Raw genomic sequence first — 24,562 nt, forward strand, 5'->3', positions numbered from 1 at the left:
AACATGGCTTCTGCCTAAAGGATCTCTATTCCATGCCTGCTGTGGCTTTCATTCCTGGACTGTTGGCACCAACCCTACACTGAACTCAGGGTCCTTAGATGATGGGATGTGAACCATGGACTTTTGTTTTTGGGGAACCAACCTCTTGCTGGCTTAGTTCCCCCAGGTCTGGCCATTCTTGGCTTATCACTTTCCCTCTCAACTTCTTGTTTTCTTTTCCCAGGAAATGAACAATGAGGGGCCAGGTGAGATAGGAAGTGAAAAATGTCAACCTACTCTTACCTCATTTTCCATCTCATATTTATCCAGTAGGGGAGTTCACTGAGAAATTTCCAAAAGCACAAATGTTCTGTGTCAAAAATTCTTAGGCAGGGCCTTGCTTGGGCTGGCCCCAAGAAAGGAGCCAAGATTTCCAAGTTTTGTATGAATTCTGCACTATGATGAAAGGCCTCCAATCCCAGCATCCCCAACATGGGTCACATGGTCATGAAGCAGGTGTCGCCCGCTCTTCATGGTTCCTGAGGAGCCAAGGGACACAGAGCAGAACCTGCTTGGGAATTTTCTCCCACAGAGTGTGTGCCTGCTTAGTTGCTTCAGTAGTATCTGACTCTTTGCGACCCTATAGACCATCGTAGCCCACCAGGCTCCTTTGTCCATGGGATTCTCCAGGCAAGAATACTGGAGTGGGTTGCTGTGCCCTCCTCCAGGGGATCTTCCCGACCCAGGGATCAAGCCCACCTCTCTGTGTCTACCTCATTGGTCGGTGGGTTCTTTACTGCTAGCACCACCTGGGAGGTCCCCGGAGAGTAGGACTCAGAAACCAGGGAAGACTCTTGGCAAGTTGGATGAGGTAAGCAATATACAGAGAGGCCACCTGTTGCAGAGGATGTTGAGGGGCAGTGTAACATTACGCTGAACCTTTTGGCCACTGGAGTCAGACAGCCTAGGTGTAATCATGTTTGGTGTCCACTTGCCAGCCTATCATAACCCACCACATAAAACCTTCATCAGCGTAGAGAACAGACTGGTGGTTGCCAAGGCAGGGGGTACTTGGAGGAGGGCCTGAGTGGAGGTCGGGGTTAGCAGATGTAAGCTTTTATATATAGAATGAATAAACAAGGTCCTATAGATGGCACAGGAAAAACTATATTCAATGTCGTATGATAAACTATAATGGAGAAGAATATAAAGAAAGATGTACAATGGAATCCCTTTCTGTACAGCAGTAACTAACAACATTATAAATCAACTGTATTTCAATAAATATGTGTATAAAGTGGAAGTGGAAGTCGCTCGGTTATGTCCAACTCTTTGCAACCCCATGGACTATACAGCATAGTCCATGGAATTCTCCAGGCCAGAATACTGGGGTGGGTAGCCTTTCCCTTCTCCAGGGTATCTTCCCAACCCAGGGACTGAACCCAGGTCTCCCTGATTGCAGGTAGATTCTTTACCAGCTGAGCCATCAGGGAAGCCCAAGAATAATGGAGTGGGTAGCGTATCCCTTCTCTAGAAGATCTTCCCGACCCAGGGATCGAACAGGGGTCTCCTGCATTGCAGGCGGATTCTTTACCAACTGGGCTATTTAGTAAGCCCATGTGTATATATAATGCAAAAAATAAAACCTCAGGTTTCAGACACCTCATCTGTTGATATGAGGGCTAATGACAGTGCAGCCCTCAGAGCCGCGGGGAGCTCTCAACAGGGAAATTCCTATGATGCATTTATCACAGAGTCTGGTGCAAAGTAAGTGTCTGGTCAGTGGCACCTGTCACCATTGTCAGATTCTGGAACCACTCTCAGGCCATAGCGCTGGCTGTTATTCCTGCAGCCCCACCTGAGTTATGTGGATCTTTAAGGCTACAGATGACTGTTCTCAAGTGTGTTGAAGAATAAGTTTTCTTTCCTTTCTCTTACAACCTGCCTAATCTTCAAAAGCCACATTGTAAGAAAAATCTTTCCCCAGAGGGACCATCTTCTTTTACAAGGAGAACAGGACTGGACCTAAGGAAATTAACTTTACATCTTATATGTTAGCATTCTCTGTGCTGGGATTCCCAGGTGGTTCAGTGGTAAAAACAAAACAAAACAAAACAAAACAAAAAAACCCTGCCTGCCAATGCAGGGGATGCAGGAGATATGAGTTTGATTCCTGGCTTGGGAGGATCCCCTGGAGGAGGGTCCACTCCAGTATTCTTTCCTGGAAAATCTCATGGACAGAGGAGCCTGGCAGGCTACAATCCATGGAGTTGCAAAGACTTGAATAAGGCTGAACATGCATGCATGCACGTTCTGTGGAAAGCCAGTTCTGCCCCTTCTGGGGAGTGATGAAAGCTTAAAAAAATACTGTCTCTGAACGGCCCACATGTGGCTGGTGCTTATGAAGTCTGGGGTCTGTAGAGTGCTGCAGGGCACCAGCTGATGCCTGGAATACTGCCTTTTATCCATCTGTTTTGACCAGTGCTGTATCACACTATAGCCTGTCCTAATGTAGAGTCAATTATATCCTCTTCCCGACACAGCAGATTAAGAGAAGTTTAAAAAAAAAAAAAAGATTTAGCACAAAATATGGAAAGGTCAACCCAGCAATATTAAGTAGTCCTGTCAGACTGTCAGCAATAAAATTAAAAATGATTGTAAGACTAAATAACACATTTGTTGTACTCGAAGTCTGACCTCTGGAGGGGACAGTAGTGGTGGAATGGTGCCATCCTGTGGCATCAGTGGGGAACTGCAGATTCTGGTGTTCTCACTGAGGCAATCAGGGTGTCAGGATGGGAATAGTGCTCCAACCAGGTAAAAAAGACAATGTGTCAACAATTAATTGCAAATAGACATAGTATACAATTCTACTTAGCATTTTTGTTTTTTCCATAGAAGCACATCCTCTCATAAACAAATTTGTCTGCTAACATCTATTTATTTGTTTTTGACTTAAGATGAGGGTCTTCCCGGATGTCTAAGTGGTAAAGAACACACCTGTAAATGCAGGAGACACAGGAGATGTGGGTTTGACCCCTGGGTTGAGAAGATCTCCTAGAGAAGGAAAAGGCAACCCCTTCCATTATTCTTGTCTGGGAAATCCTCATGGACAGAGGAGCCTGGTGGGCTGCAGTCCATGGAGTTGCAGAGTCGGACACGACTGAGCATCTGAGCATAAACGTGAGATGAAGGAAATATCATTACCTATTTTGATGGAGCAAGTTAGAAATGATCATGTATACTGTTACCAAGTTTTCTTCCAAATAAAAGTGAATTTCTTTACTAAGTGGATGATAGAATATAGATGGGCAAAAGGGTGGCAGGTGATTCCTAATGATAATAAAGTAGTAACCTGGTTTTCTGTTGGATCTAAAGATTAATTAATACACTATAGGGAGTCCTGTAGCTTCCTGCCATGTTAACCACTGCAGAGCTATTTTATCTTTGAGCATTACAGATAATATTTTACTTTTTTTAATCTTTTAGGCCATGTGCCAAAACTTTATTGCTGTTCTTTCCAGATATTGATTTATTTTCTTGTTTCTGAGTAACTTACAGGAACATGGACAGAATTGCCTTCTTATCAGAAACATATTTCCATGTTTTTGCATCAATAATTCACTGAGTAGATGAAGGAAAGTCCATTTATTCTCCTAAAGTGCCTGCCTTTATTTTCTATCCCGCATCCTGTAGGTAATTGCTGGCAAATTGAGTAATCCTGAGCAAATCCTTCAAATCAAATAAAGAATTGGGAATTCTACAGAGACTGTGTGATTTGGCAGAGTATAGGTTTTTGCATTCTGCTACCTTAAAATTACATTTGTAAACTCAAGTTTTTATGCTGGTATAGTTCATCTTTTCATATAACCTGGCCTCCCAGCTGGCACTAATGGTAAAGAACCTGCCTGCCAATGAAGGAGACATCAGAGACACGGGTTCAATCCCTGGGTCAGAAAGATCCCCTGGAGGAGGGCCTGGCAACCCTCTCCAGTATTCTTGCCTGAAGAATCCCATGGACAGAGGAGCCTGGAGGGCTACAGTCCATGGGGTTTTAAAGAGTCAGACATGACTGTGAAGCAACTTAGCACACACACATAAATATTCTAACTGCTCATATGAAGCTAGTTGCTTTATTTTGTAAGTATTCATGTGTGCTTTATGTTGAGCTCTCTTGAATATATTTTATTAAAGATTCGATAGGGCTGTCAAAGGTTTTTGCTACTGTAGTTATTTTGAATTCAAGAAGTTACTGATGAAATAGTGAGTGACATATAGTTCAAAGCTGAGTTATCGCCAAAGTGGGAATATGATGTTCCTGAGTGAAGCTAAAAGAATCATTTGCACATCAGACATCATTAAGAACTGTTGAATTATAATCACTTGTATTGTTGAAGTTGCTGGTGAGTGATTCCCTGCAGACACCTGGTGTGTCCTGTAATCAGCTGACATTGTCAGTGTGTTAGGCTGAGACGTGACTCTTCACACTTTGAAAGGAGTCTCGCATTTCAATCAGTGATCGAGAAGAGCGGTATTTATTTTCCCTAGTCTCCGAATGAATGTAATCAAATTCTATTGTTTGGTTCTTGGCGTTGGTGATGACATTACACACAGACTCACCTAGACATGTGTATGTCAGAGGAAACAGTCACTTTTTTTCTGTACTCAAGCTGAGTCCTGGAATAATGATGTACTCAATTGTCTCAGAACTTCTCCCTGGAAAGCCAATAGCAACATAGAATACACAACCCTTTAGTCAACTTCTCAGAAAATTCAGATTATCTTTGAGACCACCAGGGGCCAAATATAATGCTGCTGCCCAGTTGTTTTGGGGGTAGGTTTAATATTACCTATACTTTTTTGTAACATTAGCATCAAATGGACTAGAGAATCCCCAGTAACATTATTTCTCAATAGTTTTATGTTTCCTTCTGCAGTTCTCATATGGTTTAAATTTTTTTTTATTATAATATGGTTGATTTACAGTGTTGCATTAATTTCTGCTGCACATAATGTGGCTCTTATGTTTGAATAACAGCAGGCAATTGGTATAAAATATCCTTGTCTCTAATTATAAATGTAGAAGTTACTGCCCATATTCTTAGCATGCCTTTTTCATCAAAGCTGTCATGGCATGAACTTCATATAGCTGGGTTGTTTAGAATTTATCTATTTATTCAGTTATCCTTTCAAGAGATACTTATCGGATGCCTACTGTGTGCAGAACATTGTGCCACAATACATAACTTCAAAGGTAAATAAGACTCAGCTCCTGCCTTTAAAACTTTATAGGCTGGTAGTGGGGGAGACATTAAGAAAGAGTGCAGTGCATGTTGGGAAAATTGTGCATATTGCTATGGTCTCATCTGGAAGGAAAATACAATAATTAGGAAGTTTTCCATTTTTAAATAACATAAACCCAACCCAACTTAGTCTTTCACAAAGGAAATATATTGACTCACCAAACTAAAAATCCAGAGGCAGTTGGCTTCAGGCAGAGCTTGATCAAGGTACAAACATGTGACAAGGACCAGTTTCTTTGTTCTCTCAGGAAGAACACTCTTCTCTATAGGCCCTTTTCTCATGATCTCAAGGTAGCTGTAAAACATTCTCATGATTACATGCTTCTAGACTAAAGATAGCAAAAAAGAAGAAATTCTCTTCCTTAGAAGCTCAAATAAAGGTTCCACAAGCTTGTTGGTTCCGTCGGCCTCTAGTGAAGTGAAGCGCTCAGTCGTGTCCGACTCTTTGTGACTCCATGGACTGTAAGCCTACCAGACTTCTCTGTCCATGGGATTTTCCAGTCAAGAATACTGGAGTGGGTTGCCATTTCCTTCTCCAGGGGATCTTCCTGACCCAGGGATCGAACCCGAGTCTCCCGCATTGCAGGCAGATGCTTTACCCTCTGAGCCACCAGGGAAGCCTCTAAATCAGATACATATCTCTGAGTTAATTATTTAGAGGGGAAATGGGACGTGCTGTTTCTGAGTTTGGTCAACACTGTTCCTCTCCCTCACCACACCCGCAAGACAAGGGTGAGATAAGTTCAACCAAATGTATTATTGGGGAATTCAGGATAATATGAAGAAGGGTGATGTGGTTGGGAAAGACAGGACTTAGGAATGGGTTGTAGTGAACAGAATGAGATTTGTGTTTTCCTGAATCGGTTGCTTGAACCAGATTGAACAGGCTGGGGTCACAAGCCCAAGCCTGAAGTTGAGAGCTAGGAGTTGAGGGTGTGGAAAGAGGCTGTGAGGAGTGAAAGTGAAAGTGTCATTTGCTCAGTCATGTCTGACTCTTTGTGAACCCATGGACTGTAGCCCATCAGGCTCCTCTGCCCATGAAATACTCCAGGCAAGAATACCGGAGTGTGTTGCCACTTCCTTCTCCAAGGGATCTTCCTAACCCAGGCATCAAACCTGGGTTTCCTGCATTGCAGGCAGATTCTTTACCATCTGGGCCACCAGGGAAGCCCCAGGAAAGAGGTTGGTGCACAGCAAACAGTAGTGAGACTGAAGCTACACAGTGATTTGAGCTCAGAAAGTTCAACGTGAAGAGTTGTGAGCTCTGATAAGAGTAACAAGGGATTGACTAGGAAGAATGCCCAGTAGTATAGGAATGGCAGATGGACGGAGCCCTAGAGAGAGAGCCCACCCACACCAGGGCCAGGATCCAGATGTTCCTGGACCACTGGATTATAGAAGGGATACTGAGGTGCTACACAAGCCAATGGAACTTGCTAGAAATCTGCCCTTTAAGGAGTCAAGGAAAAAAGTGCTCATGAAGAGATGTCTTTCTGGAGACACTCCACTACAGAATCACCCCCGGGGGCACCTGGTGTTGGAAGAGCTGCCCCTGCTGCTGCCTCTGTCCAGGGAGCCCTCTAGGACCAGCAGACAAAACCCCTTCCCCCTCTGTTGCCTGTCTGCCACACTCGCCCCACAAAACTTAACAAAGGAACAATTATTAAAGGGCTCACAGAGCAGGCAGACAGCATGAATTGGGATCTGATAACCAGCCCAAGAAGAGAGTGGTTTACTGCTCACAGCTGGGGTGTTCTTGCATAAGAGCGGAGATGGATTCAGGTGGGGCAAAAAGTTTTATCTACACAGAGCTTCACAAACTGAGGAGAGAACAAAGGCACGAGAGTGAGGCAAGAATTTGGAGTATTCACAATAATAGGGTTGATTCATTGTTGGAGCAGAGGGGCTGAGGTGGGAGGGGCAGTCAGAGAGAGATGTAGGGTGGGGAGCCTCTTGATTATCATGATTAGTTTGGAATCTACCAAAACTGAGAGCAAGAGGAGAAGGGGGTGGCACAAGATGAGATGGTTGGATGGCATCACCGACTCAATGGACGTGAGTTTGAGCAAGCTCTGGGAGATGGTGATAGACAGGGAAGCCTGGCATGCTGCAGTTCATGGGGTCACAAGGAGTCGGACATGGCTTAGCGACTGAACAACAAATTTGTTTAGACTCTGTTTATAGATTATGGGGAGCAATTGAGTAGTTCTAAACAATAAAATCAAATTCCTGATTTAGACAAATACTTTTGGTAGCAGTTTGGAAAAGGGTGAGCCCAATCAAGGAGACATTTGAGAGATGTTTTACATGACCCAGGCCAGTGAATGAAAGGAAAGCTGAATGCAGACAGTGGCCGTGTGAACTGTAAGGGGGTAGATTTTAGAGAAATTAAAGAGGTAGAAGCACTAGAACCTGCAGACTGATCAGATGGGGCAGGACCTTAAAGAATCTTCAGTATCAGCTGATCGGTATGATCCAGACCCAGACTCCAGCAGCTTTACGAACCCATCCTTTCAGGGAAATTGAGGTGGCCCAACTCAGGAGTTCAGAGTATGTGTTCTGGAGCAAAGTACCTGGATTCAAACCCAGATTACCTCACACATTTGCTATGAGACCTCTCAGGCTGGCTGTGTCACCTGTCTGGCCTTAGTTCTCCTTGGTAAAGCAGAAACAAGAGAGGTATCAACTTCAAAGGCCTATTTTGGGGGGACTAAATTAGATACGTGTAAACTATTTGCAACATTGTCTGGTTCATCAATAAGTAATCAGTGAAACTGACTATTGTCGTTTTTCTTGTACAAGCTGAAAATAACTGGAAATGTATCAAGCTGTATTATTGTTGTGTTTTGTAAAACATGGCACATTATGAATCAGTGACACTAGCATTTAATCATTCTTGCTTTCTGATGAAATCATTTTCTTCACTTGCTCACGAGGAAACACAAAATTTAATCAAGAAGGCAGCTTATCTTTAGGAGGCAGAGAGATAAAGTATGATGATGCTGAGATATCAGTGTCAAACTAGATTATATGATTCAACAAGTCGTTAAATATAGAATTCTATATTTGTTCATTCATTGACTTGGCCAACTCCCATTTCCAAGATACTTAGGTTGGTGCAAAAGTAATTGTGGTTTTGCATTGTTGAACTTTGCCATTTGATATTGAAATATATTCTTAAATAAATATGGTTATGTTGAAATGGAGCAGAAGGCTGTGGTCCTTGCCCCCGCACCATGTCATCTGAATGCCTTCTGCATGTGGAAAACTTAGTCAAAGAATAAGTTTAATCAGAGAAATGAGAAATGCTGAAAGAAAGGGCAACAGTCAAAGGAGACTAAATAATAATAATTTAGTCATTAAGCGTAGTCAAGGACCTGCTCAAGGTTCTTTCTCAAGGGCTATAGATAATATTCTGAGCCATATCATGTGAGCTGTCTTACAGATAACAAACCCCAGGTGGAGAAGTTAACTACATAATGACAGACTGTACCCAGGACTTCAGTTCAGTTCAGTCACTCAGTCGTGTCCAACTCTGCGACCCCATGAATCGCAGCACACCAGGCCTCTCTGTCCATCACCAACTCCCAGAGTTTATCCAAACTCATGTCCATTGAGTCGGTGATGCCATCCAAACATCTCATCCTCTGTGGTCACCTTCTCCTCCTGCCTTCAATCTTTCCCAGCATCAGGGTCTTTTCAAATGAGTCAGCTCTTTGTATCAGGTGGCCAAAGTATTGGAGTTTCAGCTTCAACATCAGTCCTTCCGATGAACACCCAGGACTGATCTCCTTTAGGATGGACTGGTTGGATCTCCTTGCAGTCCAAGGGACTCTCAAGAGTCTTCTCCAACATCACAGTTCATAACCATCAATTCTTCGGTGCTCAGCTTTCTTTATAGTATAACTCTCACATCCATACATGACTACTGGAAAAACCATATCCTTGATGGACCTTTGTTGGCAAAATAATGTCTCTGCTTTTTAATATGCTGTGACTTTGCTCATAACTTTCCTTCCGAGGAGTAGGTATCTTTTAATTTCATGGCTGCAATCACCATCTGCAGTGATTTTGGAGCCCCCAAAAATAGTCTCTCACTGTTTCCACTGTTTCCCCACCTGTTTGCCATGAAGTGATGGGACCGGATGCCATGATCTTAGTTTTCTGAGTGTTGAGCTTTAAGCCAAATTTTTCACTCTCCTCTTTCATTTTCATCAAGCGGCTCTTTAGTTCCTCCTTGCTTTCTGCCATAAGGGTGGTGTCATCTGCATACCTGAGGTTATTAATATTTCTCCCGGAAATCTTGATGCCAGCTTGTGCTTCCTCCAGCCCAGTGTTTCTCGTGATGTGCTCTGCATATAAGTTGGCTTGGGCTGCCACAGTTCTGAGAATTGACCATAAAGAAATGGGAACCTGTGCACCCTGGAACTGAAGATTAACTGTATCTAAAACAACCAAGATGATGCTAGTCAGACCACTGATGAACAATCTGAAGATGACTGTTAGCTATGACTGTGCTGTTTCCGCATGTAACGCCTCCCCCGACTCCATCTATAAAAACTCTCACCCCCTGCTTTGGACAGACGTCAGCCTTTGGACTGATGTCTGCCACCCTCCCCCCACCCGGCAGTTGCTGGCATCTGAAATAAAACAAACTTTCCTTTCTACCAACTTGGCTTGCTTATTGGCTTTTGAGCAGCAGGCAGCCAGACTCCACACACATACTCTTTCAGTAACAATGTTACACATTATTTTAATACACATTTCTCACTTTATGTTTTTTGTTAATGAATTATTACTTGCTGCTTATTTTATGTGTATTTTAGACTATGGAAATTATGTTAGACAGAAAGCAAATTCTAGCAATCTTCTTATTCAAGTTCAAAATGGATCATAAAGCAGTGGAGACAGCTTGCAACATCAGCTATGCTTTGGCCCAGAAACTGCTAACGAACGTACAGTGCACTGGTGGTTTAAGAAATTTTACAAAGGAGATGAGAGCCTTGAAGATGAGGAGTATAGTGACCAGCCATCGAAAGTTGGCAACAACCAATTAAGAGCCATCACTGAAGCTCTTACAGCTACAGGAGAAGTTGCCCAAGAACTGTGTCGACCATTCTATGATCATTTGGCATTTGAAGCAAGTTGGAAAGGTGGGAAAGCTTGAGAAGTGGGTGCCTCATTATCTCACTAAAAATTAAAAAAAAAAAATTGTCATTTTGAAGTACCGTCTTCTCATTCTAGGAAACAACAATGAACCATTTCTTTATTGGATTGTGATACATGACAAAAAATGGATTCTCTACAACCAGTGACAAGCAGCTCAGTGGTTGGATGAAGAGGAAGCTCAAAAGCACTTCCCAAAGCCAAACTTGCACCAAAAAAGGGTCATGGTCAATGTGTGGTGGTCTGCTGCCCCTCTGATCCACTACAGATTTCTGAATCCCAGAGAAACCATTATATCTAAGAAGCATGCTCAGCAAATCGATGAGATGCACTGAAAACTGCAATGCCTACAGCTGGCATTGGTCAACAGGAAGGGCCCAATTCTTCTCGAAGACAACTCCAGACTGCATGTCACACAACTGATGCTTCAAAAGTTGAATGAATTGGGCTACAAAGTTTTGCCTCATCTGCTATATTCACCTGACGTCTTGCTAGGCAACTACCAGTTTTTCAAGCATCTTGACAACTTTTGCAGCAAAAATGCTTCCACAACTAGCAGGTCTCAGAAAATGCTTTCCAAGAGTTTGTCAAACCATGAAGCGTGGATTTTTATGCTATAGGAATAAAACTTTTTTCTCCTTGGCAAAAATGTGTTGATTGTAATGGTTCCTATTTTGATTAATAAAGATGTAGTTGAGCATAGTTATAATGATTTAAAACTCAGGGTCCAAAACTGCAATTTCTTTTCCTCCAACCTAAGAGTTTAAAATTTCGCTATAAATCCAGATCCTAATAAGAGAACTTCGAATAACATACCATAAGTCTGCTACATACACATGAGTTCAGTTCTAAGAGTGTGTTCGTAAGTCCAGTTTGTTCATGAGTCCAACAAAATTAGCATAGGTACCCAACTAACGCGGTCAGCTCTATAGTACTGTCCTGTAATAGGTTTATAATACTTTTCACACAAATAATACATGTAAAACAATTAAACAGAAAAATAAAACATTTTCACCTTACAACACAGTGCCTTGAAAATACAGTAGTCCAGTAAACAGCTGGCATACAGGGCCTGGCATTGAGTGAACAGACAGGAAGAGCTACTGACTGGGGGAGGAAGGGGAGGTGGGAGATCGTAGAGCTGAAGGGTCATCAGCAACAGAGATGGAGGCAAGCTGCCATTTCACTCAATTTAGGGAATGCATATTGGCGTCTTTGCAAGTTCACAACTTGAAAGTTTGTACATAGGGGCCTTATTGTCTTACATCATTTCATTGGGTTTCACTTAAAATCCCATCAACTGAGTATCAGGATTAGGACCCTGGAATGAAGTCAGTCTGTCCAAACAGAGATGTTGATTGTAACAACATGGACAGTGACAGTGCCCAGAAGAAACATATCACACAGTCCAGGAGGAGGGCCAGACTCCTGTGTTCAATGTTGTGCCCATACCTATATGTCTGCCTAGTCCCTAGAAGGTGCTTAAAAGGTATTGAGTTAGTTCATGAATTCTCAGTCTACTTTTATTATCTCAAAGTAAGTGAGTGAAATTTCAGTTGGGAAAGTTAGGGACTAGATTTAAAAAGTCTATATCAACAAATAGACACAATTGTGGAGTAAATAATAGTGGCAAGTAGGCTTGCTCTGGAATGGGGGTAAGGGCTATATTGAGCAGACTCTGTGAGAAGATCAAAGATTTCAAGAGTTGTGAGAGACAAGCCTGAAAATAATATCTCAATCCAGTAAAGATAGAGGACACCGGGATATCCTGTCTAGAATTTTCACTTTGCTCAGCTGTTCCCATGCGCAGGCTCCAGTATTAAGGACAGGAAGACCTGCGGGAGCCGAGGGTTCTCGCACCAGTGTTCTTCAGCCCAGACTGGCTTTTGTGAGAACAGTCCTCAGTAGTACCCAAGGTCAGGAGGGTGTTCTCATTTCAGGGAAGGATGTGGCAACTGCCCTGAGGGCCCCCTTTATCAGCTTGTTGGAAGTCATTTCCCAATCCGGCTTGGCACACAGAGCCGCGGCAAACTCCCCTTACCACAGCTCCCCCGTGAGACCACCACGTCCTTCCACTGTTCCTAGATTTCTTGTCACCTGCAGATAGTCCAAGAGCAAGAAGTAGTCTTTCCTTTTTACAGTTATTCAGAAACAATGTTTACCCTTAGGTGTATTATACAGCAAGTCTGTATGTGTGTGTGTGTGTGTGTATCTGTGTGTGTGTATGTGTGTGTATCTCTCTGTGTGTATATGTGTGTGTGTGTGTATCTGTGTGTGTGTGTGTGTGTGTGTGTGTGTGTCAGTCGCTTCAGTCCTGTCTGGCTCTTTGTGACCCCATGAACTATATAGCCTGTCAAGCGTCACTGTCCATGGGATTCTCCAGGTAAGAATACTGTAGTGGGTTGCCATGCCCTCCTCCAGGGGATCTTCCCTACCCAGGGATCGAACCTGCATCTCTTGCACTGCAAGCGATTCTTTACTCACTGAGCTACCTGGGAAGCCCATGTCTATGAAAGGAGCTCCTAATTCTTGACAGGCATTCTGCTATGTATTTGCTATTTTACATTTCATTTTCCCCCCGCCTTATGTGCCTGGTTTGTTTGGGAAAAGAGCAGAAAAGTCATCTTTGGCTACCATGTCTGTTTCTATAACATTCTTTGGTCTATTTGAGTTCTGTTACTTCTTTTTAAAATCAATATTGGCATTTTACCTATTTGTCAATTTCAAGTAGGTTTTCAAATTCATTAGTGTAGAAGGTTTCATTTTGTAATTTTCAACATTTTATATCTTTTTATTCAAATTGTCTCTTATAGATGACATATTGCAGGATCTTTTTAAAGGCCCCATCTGAGAATTTCTGTTTTCTAATTAAAGCACTTAGCCCATTTATATTTATTTTATCTTGGGACTTAGTTTACCACCTTATTTCATATTTTTCATTTTTATTTCTTTTCTTCATTTTGTATCTAATATTATTCTTAGAACAACCTTTTATAGTATCTGGACTCTATTGCCTTCGTATTATTAATGAAGACATTGGAGTTGGAATTTAGAAAGGTTAGGTGACTTGCCCTGGATCACAGAGCTAACAAATGACAGAGCTGGGGCTGAAACACAGGCCAGTCTGACCCCATAGCCCTCCCTACACATACTGACCTATATGTGTCACTGTGGGGCAGGTAGGTGGACAAAGTGTCCTGGGTTCCTCTTCTACATAAGGATTACCTTTTAAGATGTTCGCTTCACTTCTGTGTGTGTATGCTCAGTTGTGACCAACTCTTTGCGACCTCATGGACTAAAGCCCACCAGGCTCCTCTGTCCATGGAATTTTCCAGGCAAGAATAATGGAGTAGGTTGACATTCCCCACTCCAGGGTATCTTCCCAATCCAGGGATTGAACCCGAGTCTCTGGTGTCTCCTGAACTGGCAGGAGGATTCATTGCTTGGCATGTAGGAGTCAATTTCTTTTCTCCACACACCTGAAAATAACAAAAGAACATTGGCTCTGTTCAAAACCAAAAACTTGATTTTCATATTGATTTTGACTTTTCAGAAGTGCCTGGAAGTGCTCATCTCTCCCCCCACCCTGTTTTTGTTTTTTTTTTTCTTCTTCCTTGTCTGTGTCCCTTCCACTTTGTATTTATTCTCTCTCTTTCTCTCTCCCACTCTCTCTGTGTATCATTTATCTCTTTAATAGCAGTATACTGGGCCGGTGATGGTATCCTAAATCCTAGATGTTAATTCCATTCTCTCCATTTCTGTGGGGTGTTGGGTAGGTTCAGAAGTGTGTTTCGATATGAGAGCTTCTCACTAGAAACCTGTCACTCTGGAACTCTGAGTATGACAAAGTCTAGCTTTACGCAGACAGACACTATCACTGGTGTTGCTCTTCCAAGGAACTTCATTGAATTAGAAACATAAATTCAGACCAGCATCTGGATTCTTCAGAGAAAAACAATAAGAAAATAAGTGATGTGTAACAAAGCAAAATAAATACTCCAAATTGGCCTGATTAAAAACCAACAAGAAGCCTGTTTTATATAAATATATATATAAAATAAGACAATTCCAAGATTTAGTTCCTTCTGAGATAATTATTTTGTTCTTCCCTGGGGCCAGATTTTATGTCCCAAGAAAAGATTTACAACTCAAATAAGCAGCAGGAACAAATTAACTGCCAACAGCTTCCTCTCAGTGACGCTGTTGATAGCCACGGTAAAATGATTATAAATCTATTAGAAAGAAACATCACTGATGAGTTGTTTTAAAGGTTTGAGATATGAGATTCTCATTAATCCATGAAATTGTTTAAATGAGCCATTTCATACTATAAAATGCCCTTTGACTCGAGTGCCTAAAAGATATCCTAACACACAACAGTTCTGTTTTCAACTATACTTCTCTTTTCCTTGAGTATAATTAAAGCCTGCATAGAAACTGGAAAACATTAAAATTGATGAAGTAAATCATTTTGTGTTTTTACAAATAGAAATAAAAAAAAAAGATGGAGAATCTCCATCGATGATGAGAACGGAAACAATTTTATCTGGAGTCTAGATTGAGCTACTTTCACCATCTTTATAAATAACCTCCATTCTGGCTGCGACTCTTTCCTTAATGAAATGTTAGTCTGTTGGGTAAACTGAATGGTATTATAATATCTGTGGAGGAAAGGATGTGATGATATCCATTATCACTGGTTTATATACACCATTTTCTTCCTCCACCCAGTGAAACTTGGTGAGGAAGTTGGATTAGCAACCTTTGTGATTGTGTCAAGTTTAAACAAATTGTGTATCTCTATCACTTGGTACTGTGTTAATCTATGACTTTTTCTAGCCACTTTAGTGGTCATTTGGATCCCCACATTCTCAACCATGAACTGTCTGTACGTTGTCTTTTGATTCGATCTAAACTACAAGAGGCAATTGGAATTCTGCAGTAGGCCATACATCCTCAGTATTTTTTATTACTCTTTTAGAGCTTTGTTGTTGTTCAGTCACTAAGTTGTGTCTGACTCTTTGTGACTTCATGGACTGCAGTATGCCAGGCTTCTCTGTCCTCCGCTATCTCTCAAAGTTTGCTCAAATTCATGTCCACTGTGTCCATGAGGCTATGTAATCATCTTATCCTCTGCCATCACCTTCTTTTGCCTTCAGTCTTTCCCTGCATCAGGGTCTTTTCCAATGAGTAGACTCTTAGCATCAGATGGCCAAAGTATTGATCTTTAGTGTCAGTCATGAATATTCAGGGTTGATTTCCTTTAGAACTGGTCAGTTTGATCTCCTTGCTGTCCAAGGAACTCCAAAGAGTCTTCTCCACACCACAGTTTGAAAGCATCAATTCTTTGGTGCTTGGCCCTCTTTATAGTCCAACTATCAGAGCTACCATCCCTCTCTCTCTCTCTCTCTCTCTCTCTTTTCTGCTGCCTTTCTCAAAAGCCTGTACTAGTTGAGGCCTCTCCACCAGACTCCCTTCAAAACTAAGAACTTTCGATTTTGCAGATGTGGTTTCCATCTTGTGCCTTGTTCACTCGAAATTATGTTCTTGGTTATTTCCAGTGATTGTTATTCTGTTCACCCTAGTTGATGCCACCTTAAATGGCAACAAAACTTCAAATTCACTTACTTCTTGAGGCTCATTGTTTTCTCCTTTATGGAATGGCAAGGCATAATCATAGCTTAAAATTACAATCCCTAGGACTTTCTTGTTGATCCAGTGCTTAAGAATCTTCCTGCCAATGTAGGGAACATGGGTTTGATGCCTGGCCTGAGAACTGATTCCACATTCCTTGGAGCAACTAGGCCCATCTGCCACAACTACTGAGCCCACATTTGAGAGCCCAAGAGCCGTAACTAGAGAGTAGACCCTGCTCACCACAGAAAAGGGAAATTCTCCCAGCAGCATTGATGAGCCCGTGTGCCACAACCAAGACTCAGCATAGCCATAAGTAAATAAATAAATGAAATAAAAATGAAATTACAATCCCTTTACTGCAGATTTGGAGGTGATGCCAAGATGTAGATTTAAGCTATCTCAAGCTTTTTGCAGCCCAGGAGTTCCTCCAGTTTTTTTACAAAACATTTCCTCCTATGAAGATTTCTGGTGTTTGTTTTTAAATCCATACGTCTTCTTAAGTTTATTTTTCTTTATCTTTCTACTTGAAAGTAAAAGTCCATATTCCTTATGTAAATCACAGCTCAAAATATAAACAGTGTAGTGTTTTATATGATTTAGAAGTTTAGCAATTATTATCTTTTATATAGCAATTCCCAGGTGGTGCTAGTGGTAAAGAACCCTCCTGTCAATGCAGGAGACATAAGACACACAGGTTCCATTCCAGGGTCAGAAGATCCCCTGGAGAAGGACACGGTGACCCACTCCAATATTGTTGCCTAGAGATTCCCATGGATAGAGGAGCCTGCCTGGCTACAGTCCATAGGGTCACAAAGAGTAGGACATGACTGAAGTGACAGCATGCATGCATCTTTTGTATAAGAAATAGTATGTAATTTTCTGATTATAAATGCTTGTTGGGGTACTTTTTCCTATTATTTTATTTAAATATTAATGCATTTTTTAACAACTAGTGTTTTTAACATGTTTAGCAATGTTGAAATTTGTTGTTGTTTATTTGCTAAGTCATGTCCAAATCTTTTGCAACCCTTGGACTGTAGCCCACCAGGCTCCTCTCTCCATGGGATTTCCCAGGCAAGAATCCTGGACTGGGTTGCCATTTCCTTCTCTAGGGGATCTTCCCCACCCAGGAATCAAACCAGCATCTTCTGGGTTGCAGGCAGATTCTTTATCACTAAGCCACCAGTGAAGTCCAATATTGAAATACTATCCAGTTATAAATATATTGGATTTGTTTGTTTGTTTCAGGTGGAGGAGGCCTTGGAAGCTGTCAAAAATGCTACAAATGAGCAAGACCTTGCAAATCGCTTTAAAGAATTTGGAAAAGAGATGGTGAAACTTAACTATGTAGCTGCAAGAAGACAACAGGTAGGAAAAATTTTGGAAATCTAGGGGAGAAAAGACCCTGATGCTGAGAAAGACTGAGGGCAGGAGAAGAAGGGGGTGACAGAGGATGAGATGGTTGGATGGCATCACTGACTCAATGGACATGAGTCTGAGCAAACTCCGGGAGATAGTGAAGGATGGGAATGCCTGGCATGCTGCAGTTCATGGGGCTGCAAAAAGTTGGACACAACTGAGTGACTGAACAACAACAAGGGGAGAAAGCGAGTGAGTTTACATAATCTTGCAGTTTTGTAGACCTGGACAGTGCATAATCAACTGCATCAACTGCTTGTCAGATCATCAAATACCCTAGGACCTGTGATCACAAAGACAGTTTCCTACTTGGGTCAGTTCTGGTCCCACTGTGCACTGCTGGTACTCCCAGTCCCCCTGGGTACTTACAGTTGATCACAGGCCACCTGCCTTACTGGTGGGGACCACCCTGCCAACCCCACCAGGCTCTAACCTTTCTCTTTTTTATTTGACCTTTATTTACTTATTTTTTTAATGTAAGAAATTACATTAAAAATTGTAATTTGACACTGGCCCATCTTTGCAGCATATCTAGAATAGTACGTTGTGTGAATTTTTGCTGTATAGCAGTTAGTGAGTTATACATATAGATACAGTTTTTAAAAATATTCTTTTCCATTATGTTTTAACTCTGGATATTGAACATAATTCCCAGTGCTAAACAGCAGGACCCTGTTGTTTATCCGTTCTGCATGTAAGAGTTTGCATCTGCTGACCCCAAACTCCCAGTCCATCCCTCCCGATACCTCTCCCCCTTCACACCACAGGTCTGACCTGATTGAAATAAAAAATATCAGACTGGTGTGGCACAATTGCCACTCTCTGGGCACTTTGCCTTCAGTTTTTACCTCCCCACCATGTGGACAGCACCATATAGGTACAACACCCCTCTCCCAAGAATGCAGCATGCAGAGTAAAACTTTTATGAAAGAGATTAAGAAAACATGAGGGAAAATAGAGGAAAGGCAGAGAGAGAGAGAAAGAGGGAGAGAGTGGAGTGGAAGAGGGAAGGAGAACACAGGTACTGAGTCATGTTGATGAAGATGGTTGGCCTGGGTTCTCTCTGCTCCCCATTGTCCCAGTTTGGCACCTCGATTGGCCAGCTGTTTGTTCTATAGGGACCATTAGAATTGTGTGTTCTGAAGAGTGGATCTTTTTCTTTATTCTTAGCAAACAGCATCTTTAAATATGGGGAGATTTGTTAAAATCCTCTTCACCTGCCCTCTTGACTGCTCCCAGGATTTCTGGCAACTTCCAGTGACTTTTTCTAATGTGCTCAATGACCAGCAGGAAACTTCTAGCCAACATTTTGAGTGTTCATCTGTACCAAACAGAAGTAATACCTGGGTTACAAATCTGACCAAGATCTTGTCCCTTTCCCTAAAGAACTTTTAGTGCTTTGTGATGGGCACATAGGCATGATTTTGTTGTTCCTTTGCTCAGTTGTGTCTGACTCTTTACAACCCCATGGACTACAACATGCCAGTCTTCCCTGTCTTTCACTATTTCCCAGAGTTTATATGATTTTAGTTCATGCGATTACTTTCAGGTATTTTGTTACCAACAGAATCCTTTGTTCAGGTGGAATCTTGCTTGGTAGCCCACCATGTGTAGTTTGATTAGGAGTGAAGTCACTCTGAAGCAAAGGTTTAAGGCCCAGAAGCTATTTATTGAGCCTGACCAAAAAAAAAAAAAAAAAATTTACATTGACTTAATTTCAGTGAACCTAGCAGGAGGCTGGGGAGAAAGGTGGGTGCCAGGACACTCAGAGTCTTGGGAGTGATTTTTTATTGTAAGTAAGTAGCAAGAAGTTGAACAGTTCGGAGTTTGGTATCAAAGTCTCAGATTTACATTTTCATATTTTTCTAGATATGTTGCAAAAAAGGGGTAGTGTCAAAGAGGAGAGACTAGTTGTAGATGGGTGGGACTGAAGTCCTCTAGATGAGTGACACTTTTTGGAAAAACTTTGTCAAAAGTCCAGGCACTTTTTCAACTCATCCAAAAGAATTTGGGTGAGGAACACAAAAGTGCAAAGGAAAAATAAACACACATTCTGGGGCTGAGGAGCAAAGAGAACAAAGTAGCAGTTTATTCAGGGCAGAAGCAAAAGTTAAGGAGAGGAGTGTGGGTGTCCTTTGGACCTGGTAATGCCCCACAGCATTGTTGATCTGCCTTTTATCTTGTAGCCCTTTGAATGGGTAGGGGTCTTTTTGATTAGGGATTGGACATTCATTGAGGGAAGAGCTGATGTTTGTCCTGGATTGCACCAGTGTATGTCAGCTCCTGGTCCTGGCATTTTTCTCCTGAAGCCATGCTACAGGTATTCTAAGAGCTGTTTTTCCCCTTAAATTTTCCCACATCAGGCACCACATGTGGAAGGTCCTACAGGGTCATCAGCAGCCTGTGCAATTATATTGTACCTGCTCTGTGGTTTTCATGCTCAGAGTTTCTTGCTCAGATGCTGCAGTTTCTGTTTTAGTTGCCATTCCTTCATGCATTGTGGTCTCATTAAGAGAAAAAAAAAAAGAGGTGACTTTGTCTTCTGCCTAATGCCTACACTTGATGAGGCCGTCCTGGGGCCCTGCCCTGACCTTTCTGCCTCAGAGATGGTCTTCATTAGCGTAGCAGCAGTAAAGATGGAGAAAAGCCTAGGGAGTCCAAATTTACATTGAAAATAGAACACTCAGGACCTGCTGTGGAAGTGGCTTTGGGAGGTTAGGGAGTGATGCGACCAGTTCACATCTGAGGTTCTGTCTCAGCAAATATGTACATGGTGGTGAATTTACTGAGATTGATGAAGACTGGAAAGCAGCCAGTCTTCCAGTGGTATCAAGTGGTGTCAAGATACATTGATTTTGGGATTTTTATAAGATATCCATGTAGAAATGTTAAATAGGAGAGAGATGAGGGGAGATCAAGACTCATCAAATCATTAGCATGTAACTGGTATTAAAATCCATGGGAATAATATGAGATATTCACCTCAGAATGCCCATACATATGATTTGTTTTTATCTCATTAACATCATTTTAACTAGTAGCTATTTCAAACTCTTTCAAGAAAATTTAGAAAAGAAGGGAAAAAAAGGCACATAGCCATCTATCAGCCACAAAAACGTGGTACTTATATTTTGATAGATTGCCTTTCAATTGCTTATCTTCTTATTTTAACATTTATATTCATGCTATACATATAAGTATTCATGTTGTAGTCTCCTTTTTATTTATATTACCCATTTTATTATTTTATGGAAACTTCTTTTAATATCCACATAAAGAGTCCAGGAACTTCCTTGGTGGCTAGATGGTAAACAATCTGCCTGCAATACAGGAGATATGGATTCAATCCCTGGGTTGGGACGATCCTGTGGAGAAGGGAATGGCTACCTACTCCAGTATCCTTGCTTAGAGAAATCCCTAGACAGAGGAGCCTGGCGGGCTACAGTTCATGGGGTCACAAAGAATCAGACATGAATGAACAACTAACACTTTCACTTCACAACGAGTCCATCAAATGAGAACTTCAGTAGTTTACTTAACCAGTTCTTCATAACTCAACATTTACATTGTTTGCAATTTTCTTCAATGTGGTTAAAAATGTTTCTAAAAATATCTTTATGGAAAGAATTTCCTACCCTGTGTTTCTCACTTTCACATTTAGATTTTCTTATTAGTATAGATATCCCAGAATGGAATATAAAATTTCTGGCCAGGTGTTCTGGAAGTTAATTAAGACCCTTGATAACTTCCAATGGCACTGCCTAGATTGTCCAGTGTAAAGGATTCCCTCACATGTTGGTTCCCTATTTATCTGTGTTGAGCTTTAGGGCTAAAAATAAATTGTCTTGGTTTAGAAATTCTGTTGACTGGCATGGATCTATTAGTGCCTAAGCAGAAGGAGATAGACGGCTCAATTGTTTACTGGTTTTTTTTAAATAAATTTATTTATTTCATTATTTTTAATTATTTGAGTGTTTGTTGCTGCTTGGGGGCTTTCTCTAGTTGTGAGCAGGGGCTACTCTTTGTTGCAGCTCACAGGCTTCTCATTCCAGTGACTTCTCCCGTTGCAGAGCACAGGCTCTAGGCCCATGGGCTTTGGTAGTTGCAGCACTGGGGCTCATAGTTGCAGGGTGCAGCTCTGGGATACGTGGGCTTCCGTAGTTGTGGCACACAAGCTCAGAAGTTGTGGCACATGGGCTCGGTTGCCCCACATCATGTGGAATCTTCCTGGATGGGGGATCGAACTCATGGCCCCTGCATTGGCAGGCAGATTCCTTTCCACTGGGCCACCAGGGAAGTCTGGTTGTTTACTTCTTTACTTACAAATTTATGGTTTGTCTTACCAATCCTAAATATCAAATATAATGTGCTTGTCTCAGAATTATTTTGACCGAAAAAAAGAGAGGATGCAATTTACTGTTTCCAGGTCATCCATCTTTCATGTACCAACTGAGCAAATAGGAATAGAACCCCAGTGGTTCAAATACCCTCTAATGATACATTTTGAAACTAGAGAAATTTTCTCCCAGAGATGCTCAGCTGGCAGTCTCACATGGCTCTGAGAGAACAGTACTGCCTTTAATATTTCCAAAAATACTGTGAACATTTTCTTAACAATACTCTCTAAAGCTGAAAATAAAGAGGCTACCCAGTGATACTATTCTGACATCCAAAACTTAGAAAGCAAATCATCTGTGATCTATTTTTTTTAATTATTTCCTCAACTCAAATGATAGATCTGCCATCAAAAGCGGTTTTTTATTTTATTTTTTATTTATTTATTTATTTTTTTAAAAGTGTTTTTTTTTTTTTAAAAAAACTGAACCCCATTCTGAAAATGATAATGAAGTGCCAGTGATGCAGTAAGCAAAATCAGACGAGTTTGATTTCCCATGTTTGTAATTGTAATTGATTATGGAGGCAGGCACAGTGTCAGAAGATTGAAGTTTGGGTTTTCCATCTGCTGATAACTAACTGATCGACGCAAGCCGCTTACTTTGTTGGTGGCTCAGTTTTTCCATTCTTGCACCACTATTTATTGGATGCATTTTTATGAGCCAGACATTGTGCTATCGACTGAAGAACCACTGAACAAGAAAGTTAGGGCTCTTTGCTCTCATTAGACATTCAGTTTAGGAGAAAGACATATACTTATGTAAATGCAGTAAACCATGATGCATTTTAATGATTGGAGGGAAGAGGGCCTTGTGGGAGCAGCTAGAAGGAGAGGTAACTTAGAGAGTTGGATGGAGATTGGGTTTTCAGGAGATGGGCCCCATCAAGGGAAAGGATAGGCTGGAACAGGGAAGCTCAGATATTTCACATGGGAAGAGCAGTATGTACAAATTTTTGACAGCTAGAGAGAGGAGATAGTTTCTAAAATATATGTAGAAAAAAAATATTTCTTCTTCAGTTGTTTTCCTACATGGACATGTAATTCTTAAATTCATATTGCGTTTTTTAAAAACTTTACTTACTTTTAATTGGTGGATTAAATTACAATTTTGTGTTGGCTTATGCTGTTCAACAATGTGAATCATACATAATCACAATATAATCATATTATATATTATAATATGATTATAATACTCTTTAAAGCCGAAAATAAAGAAACTTCCCAGTGGGTACTATTTTGACATCATATATATATATATATATATATATATATATATATATATACCTCCTCTTCCTGTTAAGCGTCTCTCCCCTTCTCCCCATTCCACCCCTCTAGGTCATCACAGAACGCCAGGATGGGCACCCTTTGTTATTTAGCAACTTCCCACTATCTATTTAACACAGGATAGTATATATATGTCAATATTATTCTCTCAAGTCATCCCACCCTCACCTTCCCCCACTGTGTCCACAAGACCATTTTCAACTAAGTTCATCAGTAGCATTTTTCTAAATTCCATATATATGCATTAATATAGAATACTTGTTTTTCTCTTCCTGATTTCCTTCAGCCTGTATAAGAGGCTCAAGTTTTATCCACCTCATTAAAACTGACTCAAATTTGTTCCTTTTAATGGCTGAGTAATATTCCATTGTATAAATCTACCACAATTTCTTTATCCATTCATCTGTCGATGGGCATCTAGGTTGCTTTCATGCCCTTGCTATTGTAAATAGTGCTGCAGTGAACATTGGGGTATACATGTCTTTTAGAATTGCAGTCTTCTCAGGGTATATGCCCAGTAGTGGGGTTGCTGGGTCATATGGAGTTTCCCAGGCACAAAATTGTTTTATGTTATAATTTTAGATTGGTAACTTAAATAATGTATGTCATGAAATGAGCATCTTGACTTGGAATTCGGAGACTATAAGTATTTTATTTTATATTGTTTTTCAGTTGCTAGGTCGTGTCCAACCCTTTGTGACTCCATGGACTGCAGTACACTAGGCTTCCCTGTCCTTCACCATCTCCTGGAGTTTGCTCAAACTCATGTCTTACAGTTCTACTTTTTTACCTTTGTATTGGTCAATATGAATTAGATTTAGTGACATACCAATACCACATATAATATAGTCATTACACAGCATCTTATAAACAAATAAAGTAAAATATTAACTGAATACAAACAAAATTGATGTGGTCCCAGAAGTCTGTGACTCTAAGCTGTGTTACAGATACATTCACAGCAAGCTTCACATCTGTGTTTTGCACACACAGGAGCTGAAGGACCCTCACTGTCGAGATGAGATGGCCGCCGCTCGAGGAGCTCTGAAGAAGAACGCCACAATGCTGTACACGGCCTCCCAAGCTTTTCTCCGCCACCCAGACGTGGCTGCTACCAGAGCCAACCGAGATTACGTGTTCAAACAAGTCCAGGAGGCCATTGCCGGCATCTCCAATGCTGCTCAAGCTACCTCTCCCACCGACGAAGCCAAAGGCCACACGGGCATCGGGGAGCTGGCCGCGGCTCTGAACGAGTTTGATGTAAGCATCTGGGTGATGTATCCAGAGGGGAGTGTGCTTTCACCGACAAAATGTATTAGGGATGAAGAATACCAAGGTAGTATACATTGATTTACCTCTTTTGGAGGCTTCTAATAGT

At 41.4% G+C, this 24,562-nt stretch overlaps 1 protein-coding gene across 1 annotated transcript in view; it reads left to right on the forward strand.

Moving 5' to 3' along the window:
* Positions 1-24,562, forward strand: part of CTNNA2 (catenin alpha 2) — a 1,329,932-nt gene that overhangs the window by 438,721 nt on the left and 866,649 nt on the right. The window contains exons 5-6 of the mRNA XM_061156261.1: positions 17,334-17,453; positions 24,178-24,444. Coding sequence (XP_061012244.1) covers positions 17,334-17,453; positions 24,178-24,444 — 387 coding nt within the window. The remainder of the gene's footprint in view (positions 1-17,333; positions 17,454-24,177; positions 24,445-24,562) is intronic.

Source organism: Dama dama, chromosome 11, assembly GCF_033118175.1.
Source record: "Dama dama isolate Ldn47 chromosome 11, ASM3311817v1, whole genome shotgun sequence".
NCBI lineage: Eukaryota > Metazoa > Chordata > Mammalia > Artiodactyla > Cervidae > Dama > Dama dama.